Source organism: Aulostomus chinensis, chromosome 3 (genome assembly GCF_037954235.1).
Source record: "Aulostomus chinensis isolate RoL2024-O1b breed Wild chromosome 3, RoL_Achi_v1.0, whole genome shotgun sequence".
Lineage (NCBI taxonomy): Eukaryota > Metazoa > Chordata > Actinopteri > Syngnathiformes > Aulostomidae > Aulostomus > Aulostomus chinensis.
Window position 1 is genome coordinate 19,776,146 of NC_141322.1, and position 15,539 is coordinate 19,791,684.

At 41.5% G+C, this 15,539-nt stretch overlaps 1 protein-coding gene across 1 annotated transcript in view; it reads left to right on the top strand.

The window, feature by feature from the left end:
• Positions 1 to 430: 430 nt before the first annotated feature.
• The window catches only part of uba7 (ubiquitin-like modifier activating enzyme 7), a 34,692-nt gene continuing 19,583 nt past the window's right edge, over positions 431 to 15,539 (top strand). Inside the window, exons 1-21 of the mRNA XM_086199385.1 lie at positions 431 to 662; positions 2,033 to 2,115; positions 2,195 to 2,363; positions 2,880 to 3,014; positions 3,877 to 3,983; positions 4,062 to 4,152; positions 4,418 to 4,550; positions 4,730 to 4,827; positions 4,912 to 5,061; positions 5,154 to 5,318; positions 5,439 to 5,558; positions 5,650 to 5,730; positions 6,210 to 6,365; positions 7,059 to 7,224; positions 7,409 to 7,605; positions 8,102 to 8,166; positions 10,108 to 10,318; positions 12,260 to 12,334; positions 12,812 to 13,016; positions 13,108 to 13,199; positions 14,669 to 14,761. Coding sequence (XP_086055511.1) covers positions 2,069 to 2,115; positions 2,195 to 2,363; positions 2,880 to 3,014; positions 3,877 to 3,983; positions 4,062 to 4,152; positions 4,418 to 4,550; positions 4,730 to 4,827; positions 4,912 to 5,061; positions 5,154 to 5,318; positions 5,439 to 5,558; positions 5,650 to 5,730; positions 6,210 to 6,365; positions 7,059 to 7,224; positions 7,409 to 7,605; positions 8,102 to 8,166; positions 10,108 to 10,318; positions 12,260 to 12,334; positions 12,812 to 13,016; positions 13,108 to 13,199; positions 14,669 to 14,761 — 2,556 coding nt within the window. The 5' untranslated portion in view covers positions 431 to 662; positions 2,033 to 2,068. The remainder of the gene's footprint in view (positions 663 to 2,032; positions 2,116 to 2,194; positions 2,364 to 2,879; positions 3,015 to 3,876; positions 3,984 to 4,061; positions 4,153 to 4,417; positions 4,551 to 4,729; positions 4,828 to 4,911; positions 5,062 to 5,153; positions 5,319 to 5,438; positions 5,559 to 5,649; positions 5,731 to 6,209; positions 6,366 to 7,058; positions 7,225 to 7,408; positions 7,606 to 8,101; positions 8,167 to 10,107; positions 10,319 to 12,259; positions 12,335 to 12,811; positions 13,017 to 13,107; positions 13,200 to 14,668; positions 14,762 to 15,539) is intronic.

The window sequence follows — 15,539 nt, forward strand, 5'->3', positions numbered from 1 at the left end:
TGTTTATATTTTTTCAAGTTAAAAGTGCTCTTTCAACACCTAGAGTTCTTAAATATTAATCTTATTCCAGTTTTTGGGCAGGTGTTTGCGCAGGACATCAGTCTGATGTTGCAGTGAAGAAAAAGACGAATGAGAAAATAAGTATAGAACTCTTGGTTCTGAGAGTTAGAAAAAGTTACTCTTCCTTCACTTGAAATCTCACCTGTAATAAATTGAGCATTTGACTTATAAAAATGTGCTTTTATTCTCTCTGACATGCAATGTTGCACTGTTATTCAACAATATGATCTTAAATAATATTTAATTAACTGCGTTTTGTAACATTTTTTTTTATTTCGAGAGTGACTGATGGCTATGTTCCTACCTCCCCCCCCAACAATACATCTGTGTTTGGTTTTGAATGTACCGCTGTCCTTTAGTGTTAGTTCTTGCAAGGGGACAAAAAAAAGTCAGGACGTTCTTTCCCAAGAGGATTCATTTTTAGGGCTTCAAAGCTTAACTGCATGTGTCGGACGTACTTTTGCATGTAAGGGAGGAGTTGGACACATTCTGTCCCGTAAGTAAAGGTGCTGAGGCGACATGTTCCAAGCCGAGGACGAAGCTACGGCTATCTAATCGAGCCGCCTGTCCAAAACAACTGTGCGTAGGACGTCACATCCCAGGTTTGACTTTTTATCGGTCCCCGTGTGATTATGTGGAACTGCCAAACAACCACAAATGCAGGAAACACATGCGGGGGCGGCACTTACTGAGATATTGATGCCTCGTATCAAATTATGAGACTTTTATACAGGCTCATCATACATCATCGTACTGTACGTGCTGCGTTTGAGGGACGATGATGACGCGTGAGCCTCGCGTTTTCTGCAGTCTCACTCACGCGTCGTCATCTCATTCATTATTCGAGGGGCAAAATGCTCATTAATCTAGCAGGAAACGTGCTAATAAACCAAACTTCTGAAACATCCCATGACTCCCTATAGAGTGTTTCTCGGTATTTCGAGGAAGTCCAGTGTAATAATAAAAAGTAAAAATGTCCAAAAAAGCAATTTGTTTCACAGTCCAATCGGATGCTCTAAGACTGTTTCCGACAAGGAATGGTGTCTTTAGTATTCGCAGTCACTGGAACAGCTTCTTCTTTTCCTCTTCTGAGTTTGTCGGTTCCTCAAACCAATAAGAAGTTCTGTGGTTTGTCATCCAAGGGCCTCTGTTGCTTGAAGCAGAAGAATGAATCATCTTCGACAAATGCAGCACTTTCCTCCTTTTTGACTTAAACAGAGAGCCTGAACGTTGGAATACATTGAGCAACACCAGAGTGTTTGTTACCGTCACCGGGGAAATATGAAGTTATGTTGTAAGACATATTAAATTACTCTACTTTTGATACAAACTGGTGTAAGATGTATTAACATTGTTCATTTCAGTTAGAAAATATGCCCAGCGTCACTGGAAAGTCCTTTTTATTGTCCCAGGGGTTTAAAGTTTCCACTGTTTTTCTAAGCTCTAAACTTGTGCAGGATTGGCTTCCAAACTAGTTGTGATGTCACAGGGTCGTTCCTGCTTGTGTACGCGTCTTCAACTCCGAGTTAAACCGGCCAAAGAACAGAAGCAGACTTCTTTCTGTACAATACATTTATTTTGAAAAGAGACAATGTATTTGAATCAGCATTCAAACAAATAGCCTAGAAAGTCCCATTGCACCTGATGTTGGCTGATACATGCATACCTGTGTGACATTAAAATAAAGTAAAGTTAAGAAACACCAATAATTATTTTTTAATTTTACGCCGTAATGCAGACACTCCCTCCAAGCGTTAATCTTAAAGTTTGTTGGGATTCACACTCTCTTCCGAAGCGGTGATCGTAATGAACAGTGGTGGTTCCAACTAAATGAGCAGTTGTCGCCCTCTAGTGGTGACAGACAACAAGAAAACATCTCTCAACAGCGATTCTGATAAACGAAAGTGAAAACATTTTTATTTTAAATTCTCTTACTTTCGCTTCCTGCTCCGTCTCCGTCTTGTTGTCCCAGCTGATACCTCACACGGATCACTTCACATCCTGGAACATGTCAGAGAATCCTGAAATAGATGAAGAGTTCTACTCTCGACAGCTGTAAGTACGCTCTCCGGTCTCATTTAAATCAACCTGCAGATCTGTTACACATGAACTTGTCCGGCTCCCCTGTGTGCAGGTACGTTCTGGGTCATGACGCCATGCACCTCATGGATGCTGCCAACGTCCTCATTGCGGGTATGAGGGGTCTTGGTGTGGAAATTGCTAAAAATGTGATCCTGGCCGGAGTGAAATCTGTCACTGTCCAGGATGAGGGACGGACAGAGTGGACTGACCTGTCCTCCCAGGTACTACACATTCCAGAAACTAAGATGTAACTGGTTAATAGTGCTTGGCTTCTGAATACTCACCTGTAACATAGCAAAAGAAACAAACTGCATTTTAGGCTCAGGGGAGACAGACTGGATCTGTCTGTGTGGAGTCTGCATGTTCTCCCTGTGCCTGCATGGACATCAGTGTACTTTCACCATAAAGCACCATCTCCTGCTTTCATGCAGATCAGGACCATTGAAGGGTTTTCTTATGTTTTAGGGTCAAAGTTACTAAAAGGGACCAAAATGATTTGAATATCCATGAAACTGAGTGAGAACACTCAAAATTGGAACTGCTAACTGGGTGCCACTGACAGGCTCATATTGTTATTGACAGGAGGTGATGGTATCTTTTAGGGGAGACCTATTGAAGGTCCGCTCCTGATCTTGGAACCAGCTGTTGGTAACCCTCGCTGGTGGTGAATTTGTTGGTGAAGATGTGATGGGGAACAAACAAGTCACTGTTCAACCTGTCTTTTAATTTCTCTCCAGTTTTTCCTGAATGAGTCTCATTTGGGTCAGAACCGAGCCTCATGTTCTCAACAGCGACTGTCTGCCTTAAACCCTCACGTGAAGGTGGCTGCTCACACTGGACCACTGGACCAGGAACTGCTTCTGCGCTTTCAGGTACAATCATCTTCCGCCAGCCTCCTAGTAGTGATGGAGTCCTAGTGCACACGGACTCACTATTTTTCGCCAAACTCCTAAATTTCAGAGTCATTTCTGCTTTGAGAGGGCGTGGCACGACAGACAGTGTGTTTCATTTCCCCCGCAGCCGTCACGATTAAGCAACAGTGGAATTAAAGTGTGACATCAATGATGAGTTTGTTGGCTGATGTTCAGTGCCAAAGCTGAACAAACCACATCTCCCACATCCCTGATGAATCAGCTTGAATCAGCTTTTTTTTTTTTTTTGTTCAACATCATGAATTGTTTTTTTTTTTTATCTTTAATTTAATTGTTTACTTTCATAGATCTCAAGAGATTACCAAAAAAAGCTGTGGTAAGCTTTTTTCGGGTGGGTTTTATAAATCCCTGCCAGACATATTTAAGACAAGGGTTTTGGAAAAATCCTGCAACTGGAAAAGAAAAAAAAGAAGCAATTCACAAGCCTGGAAATGATTCTGAAAAATAAATAAAGCTAGAAAATTTAGAAAAAGCTATGGAAATTTGATCTCTGAACAGCTGAATATAAGAGCGAATGTGACTTGGCTGAGAAGATCCTTTGTTGTCCATAATTTTAGTTCAATGTAAATTTTGACATGGATTTATTTTTCAAAATCAAATTTCTGAGATTGTTTGGTCATGGGTTTTTGTTTTCCTCCAAGATGCTGAGAAGTCATTGAAATATCTTGTGAAACAAAGGTGCAAGAAGCCTGTTAAGACAAATATTCGGGGTCATCAGTCAAATCAAGTTTCCTGTAATTTAAAGTACCGTGATTGGGATCCAAACTGGTGTGATAAATCGCAGACGTGTTTTAATTTTCAGGTGGTGGTCTTGACTGACTCCTCGCTGGACGATCAGAGGCGTTTTGGTGATTTCTGCCATTCAAAAGGAATCAAGTTCATTGTGGCTGACACCAAAGGGCTCTGTGGGTAAGCGGACAGCCATGATCAGATGCACTCTGGAGAATCCACAGTCAGGAACTCACAAACTTGTGGCTTCATTCCCAGTCAGCTGTTCTGTGACTTTGGGAAGGAGTTTGAAGTCTTGGATCTTGATGGTGATCCACCAGCATCTGCGATGATTGAAAGTATATCCAAGGTAATGTGTGTGTGTGTGTGTGTGTGTGTGTGTGTGTGTGTGTGTTGGCTTAGCCTTGCTAGCCTGGATTGATGGGACAGTCTGACTAACTGTTATACCAACGAGGAAGTACTAACCTGCATGCCTCTGTGCGATGGGAGGAGACATAAATATGTAAAGAATGCAAACCACCCAAACAAGGCAGCAGCTTTTATTAGAGTCTGAACATCATTGCTAAAATATTTCTTTCGAATGTGAAGGTTGTTAAAGATTGTTTACGCTGCAGGAGAATCCTGGACTTCTGATCTGCACGACTGACGAGAAGCATAGTTTTGAAGACGGCTCTAAAGTTTGTTTTTCACATGTCCGAGGCATGACGGAGCTCAACAACATCGGCCCCGTGGAGATCAAATTCCGCTGTATGTCCTTCTGTCACCATCATTTCAGAATCAATTACAATACTTTCCCCGATCAGTTTTATAGGGTAGTGTTGAGAAGGGGTTGGGGTCACAGGGTTAACACAAGTGCAATATTCACTCTCTTGTGAGTTGTATTTTGTGTCTCTTATGTCTCGTGACTCTGTGTTGATTTTCTCCAGGTCCGTATTCTTTCCTCATCTGTGACAATTCAGACTTTTCAGAGTATCAACGTGGTGGCGTAGCAACCCAAGTTAAAGAGCCCTGCTTGTTCACCTTTGTATGTATCAGTATTTACTTCTCTCTTATTCAGTATGAACCATTTTATTCACTGTTAATGACATTAATACAATTTCAATTGCAGAAGCCGTTTAGCGAGGCTTTATTGGACCATCAGCTGCTGATCATGACTGATCGTGGAAAAATGCTAAGGCATAAAACCCTGCATTTGGCTTTCCAAGCCCTTCATAGATTTGTGAAGGAAGAACAGCGACTCCCTGGTCTTCGCTCTCAGGTTCATGGATGCTGCAGGATCTTTTAGCAAGTGTTTCCTCAAAATGTGAATTAATCCTCACGTGTTTGCTTCCTGCGATTAATCTCATACAGTCAGATGCGGACGCCCTGCTCGCCATTGTGAGAGAGCTGAACACAGTGGCGCAGCTGGAACATCTGGATGAGGCTGCAGTGAAGAGCCTATCCTACACAGCTCAGGGTGACTTAGCTCCTTTAAATGCTTTCATTGGAGGACTGGCAGCTCTGGAAGTCATTAAGGTGAATGCCAGTAATATTGCATTTACTGCTGCAGCTTTCTACATTAGTATTTGATGTGCATATCTTGCTGCCGGTGGAGCCTTCCTCATTTATTCAGGGCATCTTATAATGTTCCTGCAGGTGTGTAGCCACAAATTCATGCCTCTTCAGCAGTGGCTATATTTTGATGCGCTGGAATGTCTCCCTGAGACAGAGGAGGAGGAGGAGGACCAACTGGCAGAGACCAACTCCTTTTCAGCAGTATGTCAAAAGATTTCTCTGTTTTTCGTCAACCAGAAACAGTCAGTCAGACAGATTGTCAACTTTTAGCAATGTTTTCCCCCTCTGACAGAAGGGCACAAGGTATGAGGGACAGATCGCTGTTTTTGGGTCACAGTTCCAGGAGAAACTTGGGAGGCAGAAGTATTTCTTGGTGAGTGCAGGATTCATTCATGTCCAACAGGGGGCACACTGTGCATTGGAACGCAGGAGCTCCATTTGTGTTTTCCTTTGATCTTGTCTGGCGTTAATGATGGCACATGCAGGAAACTGCTGAGATTCCCATGGCATTTCCTCCCGGTGTTGACCTTTTATGCACGGGTCATCCAACTGCACCTTTCCCTTTCTCTGTTTCCTTTTAACCTGTTATTTTATTACTGTTGTTTGCAAGAACAAGATGTGTGTGTGTGTGTGTGTGTGTGTGTGTGTGTGTGTGTGTGTGTGTGTGTGTGTGTGTGTGTGTGTGAGAGGGGTTGAAGAAATTGTCACTGAGCACGAGGAAGAGAATGTGTAAAGTCATCCGTCTTTAGCGTTGTCAAGATCTCTTTTATTACCTGCAAAATACTGCTCTAATTTGGTGAAATCAATGGAAATGTGTTTATTTTTTTACACGATCTCTTGTTCTTTTTCAAGGTTGGAGCTGGTGCTATCGGCTGTGAGCTCTTAAAAAACTTTGCCCTCATTGGGCTCGGTGCTGGAGAAGAAGGATGCATCACCTTGACAGACATGGACTCCATAGAAAAATCCAACTTGAACCGCCAGTTTCTGTTCAGGTCTCAGGATGTTGGGGTGAGAACATGCAGTACAACAAGAGGCTCATGTGCTATTGTGATGCATTGTGGGCCAATTTATGTGTACATGAAAGTTTGAGGTCACCTGTGTTGTATGACCTGTTTTGCTCCATCATTTGTGTGTTTTGTTGTTTATTTTAAGATTATTTTACACGGCCCATCTCTTTCATTTTTGAGTAAACACCCATCGCTGTCTAAACAACCTCATTTGTGGGTTTGTTGATATTTTGTCTGAAATTCCAAGGAAATGTGATTCAACTTCGAGATAATCGTAGAGAGATGAGACACAGAATTTGGCGTCTTGAGAGGACAATGAAAACCAAAATAATTCATCACAGAGCACTTATTTAGATTTAAAAGTTTGCAGATTTTTGCTTTACATAGTGTTGTATTATGATCCAACAACAAATGTATTTAAAATTTGCACATAAAGTATATCCATACATCTTATTTCATGTTCAACACACACACACACACACACACACACACACACACACACACACACACACACACACATGCACACACACACATTCCTGTTTGATGTCACCAGGTCAGTGTTGAGCTTGCTACTTTAAATTCACATTATGTTTTCAGCACTCCCTCCTTCCACTCCTGGCCAAAGTAATTTCATCGCTACGTGTCACTGGCCAACACTTCTGCTAATAAACTCATCCCCATTTTTCTCAAACAGAAACCAAAATCAGAGGTTGCAGCAGAGGCAGTGAAAGCAATGAATCCCCAGATGAACATCACCCCTCACCAGAATTTTCTAGACGAAGACAGCGAACGAGTGTATGATTACCATTTCTTCATGGGTCTGGATGGAGTTGCTGCAGCTCTTGACAATGTGGAAGCCAGTGAGGACACACGCACAAGTGCACACACACACACATACACACACACACACGCACACACGCACACACACACGCACACACAGATACATCCAACACCATAACGGTTTACACCACAACATTTACAAATGCCATTGCTGTGTTTTCTTGAGATGTTTTGAAGAGTTCCTCCCCTCTCCTTGCTGCTCAGGGGTCTATCTTGATGGGCGCTGTGTTCAACACAACAAGCCGCTGCTGGAAGGGGGAACTCAGGGAAACCTCGGTCATACTCTGGTGGTGGTGCCACATCTGACAGAGTCTTACACACCAGAAAAAACTAATTCTGATGGTGGCATCCCACTGTGCACGCTCAAGAACTTTCCTCATAATATCAGCCACACCCTGCAGGTACGCTGGCATTCATCACAAGTCTCCAGTTTTGTATTGAACCTTGCTGTAATGAAAATAAATTACAGTGAAATGACATGATACATTCAGTGCATAATACAAAATCGGCAATACAAGCATTTTTGACCCTACTTGGAATGTGTTCAATTCAGTTTCATGCAAGACTACATTTCCGTTTTTGAATAAATTCTGAAGGTAGGATTTTATGGTGGTGTTATATTCAACTGCATTTCCCTGAAAAAGGATCTGTTTGTACACCTCTTTTACATATAGAGAGACATTGTATATGTTTTTTTTTTTTGTCATTAAATATATTGCATTCAATCCAACACCTTAGCCTCCAAACTATCTTGCTGCCAACACATAAGAAGTCAGCTGTGCTTTACAAGACTCCAGATTTCAATTATGTGTTAAATTTGATAAAATGACACTAAACAAGCACACAGATACTTTGGTTAATCTGGGTTTTATTAACGTTACATGTCAATTCTTTCAGTGGGCCAGAGACCAATTTGAAGGGATTTTTAAACTCAACCCGGATAACGTGAATTCTTTCCTGAGGTAAGATGATACATTGCCTCAGAGAAATTCATCTTCTGTAAATAACAAGTTGCATATTGTACACTGCTTTTCCACTTTCTTACTAATGAAGCAAATGAAGTGGTTCAAGCTCATTATGTCGTTTTATAAACAGGAACAGATGTTGTTGGCGTTTAGCGGGAGACTCCTGGTAGAAATTACATAACAGTTGCTCTCGCCAAGTCTGCACTCCCCGATGTATCTTTCACAGCAGCTACAACGCTGTTTATCCAAATAATAGATAAATACTCTCCCAACGCACCAGAGGGCTTTTGGTTTAGAAAAATACATTACATTAGTAGTGAATTCTGTAGGGGATGAAATAACTAAATCATAGCATACATATTATCATTATTTATTCTTAAAAATAAAAGACCTGAGTTATTTGAATTAGGCCCAAACTGTGTCCGAGCTTTTGAGCACTAGAGCCCTTCTAATCCAGCTGTTTGTTTTGGTGAGATTTAATATAATCCCCCTCATTGTACAGTGTTTAAAACAAACTTGTGTCTTTCCATAGAAGGGAAAAAAGGCATGTAAGTGAGGAATCCTACTTGGCGTTTCAAGTTTTCCCAAATTAGGCTGTGTCAGTGTAAGATTTATTATTCCTTCGGGAGTATCTAAGAACTGCTTGAAATGCTTGTGCATCGTTCGCTCATGGAAAAATCTCTCTGGATGTTTTCATGAAGCTGGTCATAGTCCAGTTCATTTTGTGTCACGGTAATGAGGATATGGAAAAGCCCAGTCATGTTTTGTTGTGTGTTTCTTCAGCCTAAACGGCTCGGCGAATGAGTCTAAATGTTCCTGTTCAGACCTGTAGGAGTGTAGCTACATGTGAACAGGAAGCTGGCGTTATGTTGTAAGAACACTACAGGCTTATGGTTGAAGAGGTGCATTGACCAGCACACTCCCTCCAGGATGAGTCCACCGCCGAGCGTGAGACAGACGTCAGAGGAATCCCATCTGACTCAGCAATAAAGACCACACCCACATTTATCATTCTTCTCTTTACCTGGTGCGACATAATGAATGTTGCACTGAGGAATTTCCCCATTTTCACTTTCTAGATGAACTTCCCAAAGTTCAACTGTTAGCTTCTGTAGTTTCTCCTACCCTGCTAGATGCCAGTGTGGTTTATTCTGGAGTGACCCCCCCCCCCCCCCCCCCCACACACACACACACACAGGTGCTTGAATTCCATGAATTTGATTGTTAAAGTAAAATTTTAAAGATTTGAAAAGTGCTTGGATTTTGAATGGAATGCTTGAAACTGTTTTGACTTGTAATTGCATGTTTATTGTAAATCAGTGGTACGTTTTAAGATTATTAACTTTATTCCGGTGTGCTGTTGAGACTCATCACATATTTTTCTTTTATGGGGGGAAAAAGAGGACATTATGGAGAGATTGCAGGTCAAGAATAGATGTGGTTTAATTATCTGAACACTGGGATCGAACCTGAAGGTTGTTTGGAGATGCAGTTCAGCGCTGTGTGTGAGGTGTAGTCATACATCTGTAAAAAACTTTGTGTTTTCATTGATACATTTTGAAAGTTTAAAGGGCAAACTGCATTATGAGGGATGTATAGGATGGACTTTTGCGTATGCTTTTATGTCTTATAATATTTTTTGCAGCAAATTATGAGTAAACATCATTTGTTATTAAAGTTTTGCTGCAAAATGTATCCATTTCTGGCCAGAATTGATGAAAACTGTTAGAAATCCCTCTAAAATATCACATTAGACACCAAGAACTTGAGGAACACCATTGAAAAATCAATGCTGGAAGTTCACATAACTTTTGGTAGCTATAAGATGCTGGAAAAACTTGAAGATGTACCTCTAAAACCTTGCGTGGTACAAGCCATCCATGACATAAGACTTCATCACCTCATGCAGACTGTAATTTATTGCTTTCATTCCTTCAGAGATGCTAAGTTTGTAGAGCAGACCCTGTCCTCAGGAGTTGCTGAGGCCTTGGAGGTTCTTGGGGGGGTGTGGAGCAGCCTGTCGGACATGAAAGATGGAGGACAGCGTCCGTCAAACTGGGAAGACTGCGTTAGCTGGGCACGCTGCAAGTGGGAGACTCTCTATAATAATGATATCCGTCAGCTCCTGCACTATTTTCCTTCAGATAAGGTAAAACACACCATAGGAAAAAACAATACCTATCTATATTGAATATTAGGGTTAGTTAGGGGCAGTTCTATGTGTGTTCATTTATCTATTTATAGCAAAATCTCTTTGCACACGACTGCAGTGTGGAATCTGCAGCAAATGATGACCTCATGTTTCACACTGGACTTCATAGGGTAACGCTGCGTATTTTCATGAGATCACTAATGAGCTCGTTTGAAACCTGAACTGCTAAAAGCTACTGCTGATAAATATCTTTTCGCAGCTCTCAGAGGTTGTAATCTGGTGAAGCATGCAGACGCAGTGATGTCACATGTTGCTGTCACACCTGGAGGCACACAGATCAGTATCAGCTCAAACAGACCCTCCACTAACCCCAGAACCAGAAACTCCCCAGTCTCTGGGTTTTTTTTATTGTCATATGAATAACAAATATGTATTTGTTTACCCAGATCTCCCCTTCTGTAAAGTACAATTACCAGAAAACATCACAACATTTTAAAAATCATAACAGAAAAAAGGAAGCTCTGCAGCAATTGTTTAATGTTGCTTCTCTTTCTTTCTTCCACATTTCTCTTCGTCCTGATTGCGTTTCGGTTGCTCTGCCCGCCTCATTTGACCACAGACTTTCTGAGGAACTACGATAAGGCCACTTGTGTCGGTTAACCGTCACAACCAGCTCACAACCTCACAATCCTGGAGCCTGACATGTAGCCGTTGTTTCAAAAGATCACCTCATAATTGACACAGTGGCTGCTTTTCTGGTTGTCAGCCGCCACATGTTTTGAGTGTGGATTTGATCATTTTTTGCAAGAATAAACCTGATCAGCTTCTTAATATTAAAATCCTGTAAGTTATACCTATATAATAGAAGAAGGAGAGACTGTCAGAAATTAGTTTGAGCCATCAACAAAACTAGTTGCTTTTCCGATAATTAACTGAAATTAATTCATTCATGAATTAGTTTAAATGAATGAACCACATTTTATTTTAGCCACTTGATTTCGCAGTGGTTAAACTACCGAAGAAAAGAATCCAAAAAAAAAAAAAAAAAAATTCTAAGAAGGGAAATTTGTAACTTGCGATTGTCCTTGTGTGTTTTAATCTTATATTGTAAACCAAAATATTAATGAACTAGAAAACCTTCAGTGTGTGTGAGGGCATCCCTCCATCAAGGAGGCTACAAAATATGAACATGAAGATTTGATCCAGGTCACCTCCTAAATCTTAGATATCCTGCGAAAAGGCAAACAATGCGGAGGTAACGATGAAATAAAATACAAAAATTAAAAATAAAAAAGGTGTACGAGTTCACTTTTTACCTTCAGCACTTCTATAGAGGAGGGCAGGATATTCTGTTTTAGAAACATCGAGGCTGTAACTCTTTTATTGCTTTGCTCAGGGACATAAAGGAATCACATCAATTCTGAAAGTATCCTTGTTATTAATATCATAATCTGCCTCAAGCCTGATTCTTTAAAGGAGCATACTCCTGATGCCTTTTGGCTGAAAATACCCTTGCAGTGAAAACAAGCACCATCACTGGGAAACTCTCTCTTTCCCAGCATCTGGACCATTTGGCAACATCAAAGCTCTCACTGCCTTTGTTCCTTTATCAGCCTTACAAATTGTATAGCCAACACACGCCTGATAACAATATTAGTCTGGCTGTGGGTTAGGGTGAGGTTGGAAGGTTGGAAGCCTCCTGTCGTGTCAGAAGGAAGCTGTGATGCGTTTCGTCGGGGAATTTAGTAACTTCAAGCATGTTGAAAAGGGTTTCAATTTGAAAGTTTCATATCACTGGTCATATTGTTTGAGTTGTAGTATCTTTTCATGGTGTATTATGATGAGTTATGATGCTGTCAGTGTAGAAAAGAGCATGACTGATGTAAAACTGACATGGTGGAGGTCCTGCCTATCATTGTGATGTGTCATTCTGCTTAGGTGACCGATATTGGTCTTCGCTTCTGGTCTGGATCCAAGCGATGCCCTCACCAACTGACCTTTGACCCCAACAATGTGAGTAGGATTGCTCTTATCAAGCAGCCTGTCTGCATCATGTAGGAGTAATTCCAACACAAATAGTTGACAGGAACAAATGAAAAGCCACAATTTTGGTGATGACCACTGACATTCTTCTGGTATCTGGTCTGATAGTGCCACTTCTTCAGTCAGACCATACACTTCCACTCTTATCTGAGCTGCGAACCCCACTTAACCTACGCATGGACAATGAGATGTAGATTATGATCTGAAGTACACACACGTTGCGAATAGCATTTTGTATGAGAAAAAGCTATAGAAATGTACCTCAGATTTTACAACTGATAGCAGCAAAGGTTCCCAGGAACTGATGGTCAGGTCATGCGTGCTCGCAGCAATCAGTGTGTGAATGTGCTGAATAACTGCAGGTACAGTTGTAATGAGTACATGTTTTAAGTATTTTTTTAATTACATGATAAAAGGAGGTAATTTTGATCATTATGTACGCTTTAGAAGACCCATTTGGAGTACGTGGTAGCAGCAGCTAATCTTTACGGACAAATCTACGGGATCAACGGCACACGGGACTGCGCTTCTATCAGGGAAATCTTAAAGAGAGTCTGTGTCCCGCCTTTCACTCCTTCTTCCTCTGTAACGAGTCATCTCACTGATGAGGAGATGGAGGAAGAGAAGGAAAAAAAGGAAAGCAATGACAGTGGTAGGTTTTTTTAGCGAGCCACTATTTTCTACCATTACCTCACTTTCTTCCGTGATCTCTCTTCTTTACTGTCTCTTTGTCTTTGAATCAGACAAAGAACAGCTTGAAGAGTTGAAAAGAAAGTTGGCCTCACTCTCCCTGGAAAACCCAGCCATGCGGATGTACCCCATCACCTTTGAGAAGGTAAGAAAGGAGGGCAGTGACAACTCTGCTGCACACACTGCAGTGGCTGCAGACAGAGTGGCGGCGGAGCCTTAGCAGGGAGCCGCACCGGCATCTATAGGTGCTTTCAGAATACGTCTTCATCTTTGGGTCCTCGCTGACCCAAATCTGGGCTTATCCCCAACACCTCCATCCCACAAAGCTTGCTTATTCTCTATATAAAAATACTGAGTGTATCACAGGGCTTATGTATTAAATACATTTGGGTAACTGATGTGCAACTGAAAGGAAGAACTTGGTGAGGGTGGAAACTTTTCTTTCTTTGTGTACCATGCAGAGTCAAACCATGCCACGCTCATTTTGGTTTCCTTTGCCTAGTAGCACACAGAATGGACCATTTCCAGAGTAGCGCCAGAGCACGCACCACCCACCCTCCAATTGGGTAGTGATGACATTTCACTAGCTTGGGTCAACCCATGAGAACCAGAGGAAAAGAAGATTTGACCTCTGAGCACATTCATAGTGTCTAACTAAACCTGGGGTTGGTGTTTACTCCACTGCACTTGTTTGAAATTTGCCTTACACGTGTTTAATGTTTGCTTTTAGACTTATGGGAGTTATGTTAGAGCTGCTAAAAAAAAAAAAAAACTCACATTTTTTTGTTTTTGTGGCTTGATAATAAAAGCCTTTAAATGCCTTTAAACAATGGAACCTTTGATTTATGAAGAATGTATACGAAATTAAATATTAATCCACCATTTTTTACAGACCTCTAGTCACAGCTGTGGTTATCAGACCGCTGCTTTTCGGACAAATGAAAGACACACCTCCAACCAATAGAACCATTGTTATGGAAATATAATTACTGGCCGTACTGGGCCATACCTGGGTCAAGCCAAGCAAGCCACTGTGTATGAACTTTGTGCCTGCTTGAATGAGGTTCTGAAGCATTCAGTACAGGAGTAATAAACGTGTATGAGGTAAGTCAGGTACATATCGAATGTCATCTTGAATGAAAACGAGAGCCCCAAACTACTGCGTTCTCCGCTCTCTTCATCTTTATCCGTGCATGCCCAGGTCATGCTGCAGAGAGATGGAATGTGTGTAGGAGGCTTTCAGAGGCATCGGGTTGCCAGCTCGGAGCTTCCTCACAACCCCTCAGGCCATCCCTGAGTGGCAGTAGCCTCACCACCTTTTGTAGAGCCGCTGAAGCAGAGGGATGACCTCACTGGTCATGTCCATCACAACAGAAATTTGATTTTCACTGCCTACTAATGGGGTGACCAAGTCGTGTATCTTAGCCGTGTAAGTGACATGACAACAAAGCCTTTATAAAGGCTCCAGTAGGGATCCGCACGATCTGGCTTCTGAGTGATTTGTTTGGGTGCATTGCTTCAGTGTTTCCCTGAAACATGTATATTCCATATCAAGCTAAGGTGTGTTTTATATATGACTAACTGATGACTGTTTCGCATGCTATTTTTGCGCAGGATGATGACCGTAACTTCCACATGGACTACATTGTTGCTGCTTCCAACCTGAGGGCAGAGAACTACGATATCCCCGCAGCTGATTGGCACCAGGTTAAAACATGAATCATATTCATCATCTAGTGAAATTTATTTAAACATGGAGGAAAACCAGATGGATGAAGCAGTTGAGGTGAGGGTCTGGTAAAAGTTAAGAAAAATGAGCCACACCACAGAGCGTTTCTCCTCCCTCAGCCTCGTGTTTTTAGTTGGAGCTGCACACACCTGCCCTGAAGCTACAGAAACAGCCTCCCCACCTATTGTTCCTGGAGCAGAACTAATCACAGCACTTTACCTGTCGCCTGGGAGGTGACACCTGAGCTCTGCCTTGTATCGGCCACTGCTGCAGTCAAGACACATGGAGGGTGGGGGGATGGGTCACCTTTGTGTGTTCATACAGTTATTTCTACATCTTGCATGAAGAAAAATTTACACATACTTATTGCTCAACCCTGTATTTTTCCTAAAAGCATCGTATGACATCAGCTAATTGTACACAAAATGTGTTGTATGAAAAGGTATAGTATTATATTAAAACCAATAGTTTGCAGAATTAATTTAAGAAATTCATAGGAACAAGTATATAATGCTGTATAATAAAAACAGGAGCATAAAAAGCACAATATTTATCTTTCAAATGTAATTAAATTGCTTTGGGAATGTGAGGAGCCAGAATTTTATGAAGTATTCCAAAATTGAAGGAGACACTAAAGAAAGGCATCTAACATACAGGGCAATTGTGAAAGTGCATTTTTTTTTTTTTGCGAGCAACAGACTCAGAAACCATCAGTGTCATGTTATTGTCATCGCCATGCTTGAGACATTGCTTCAC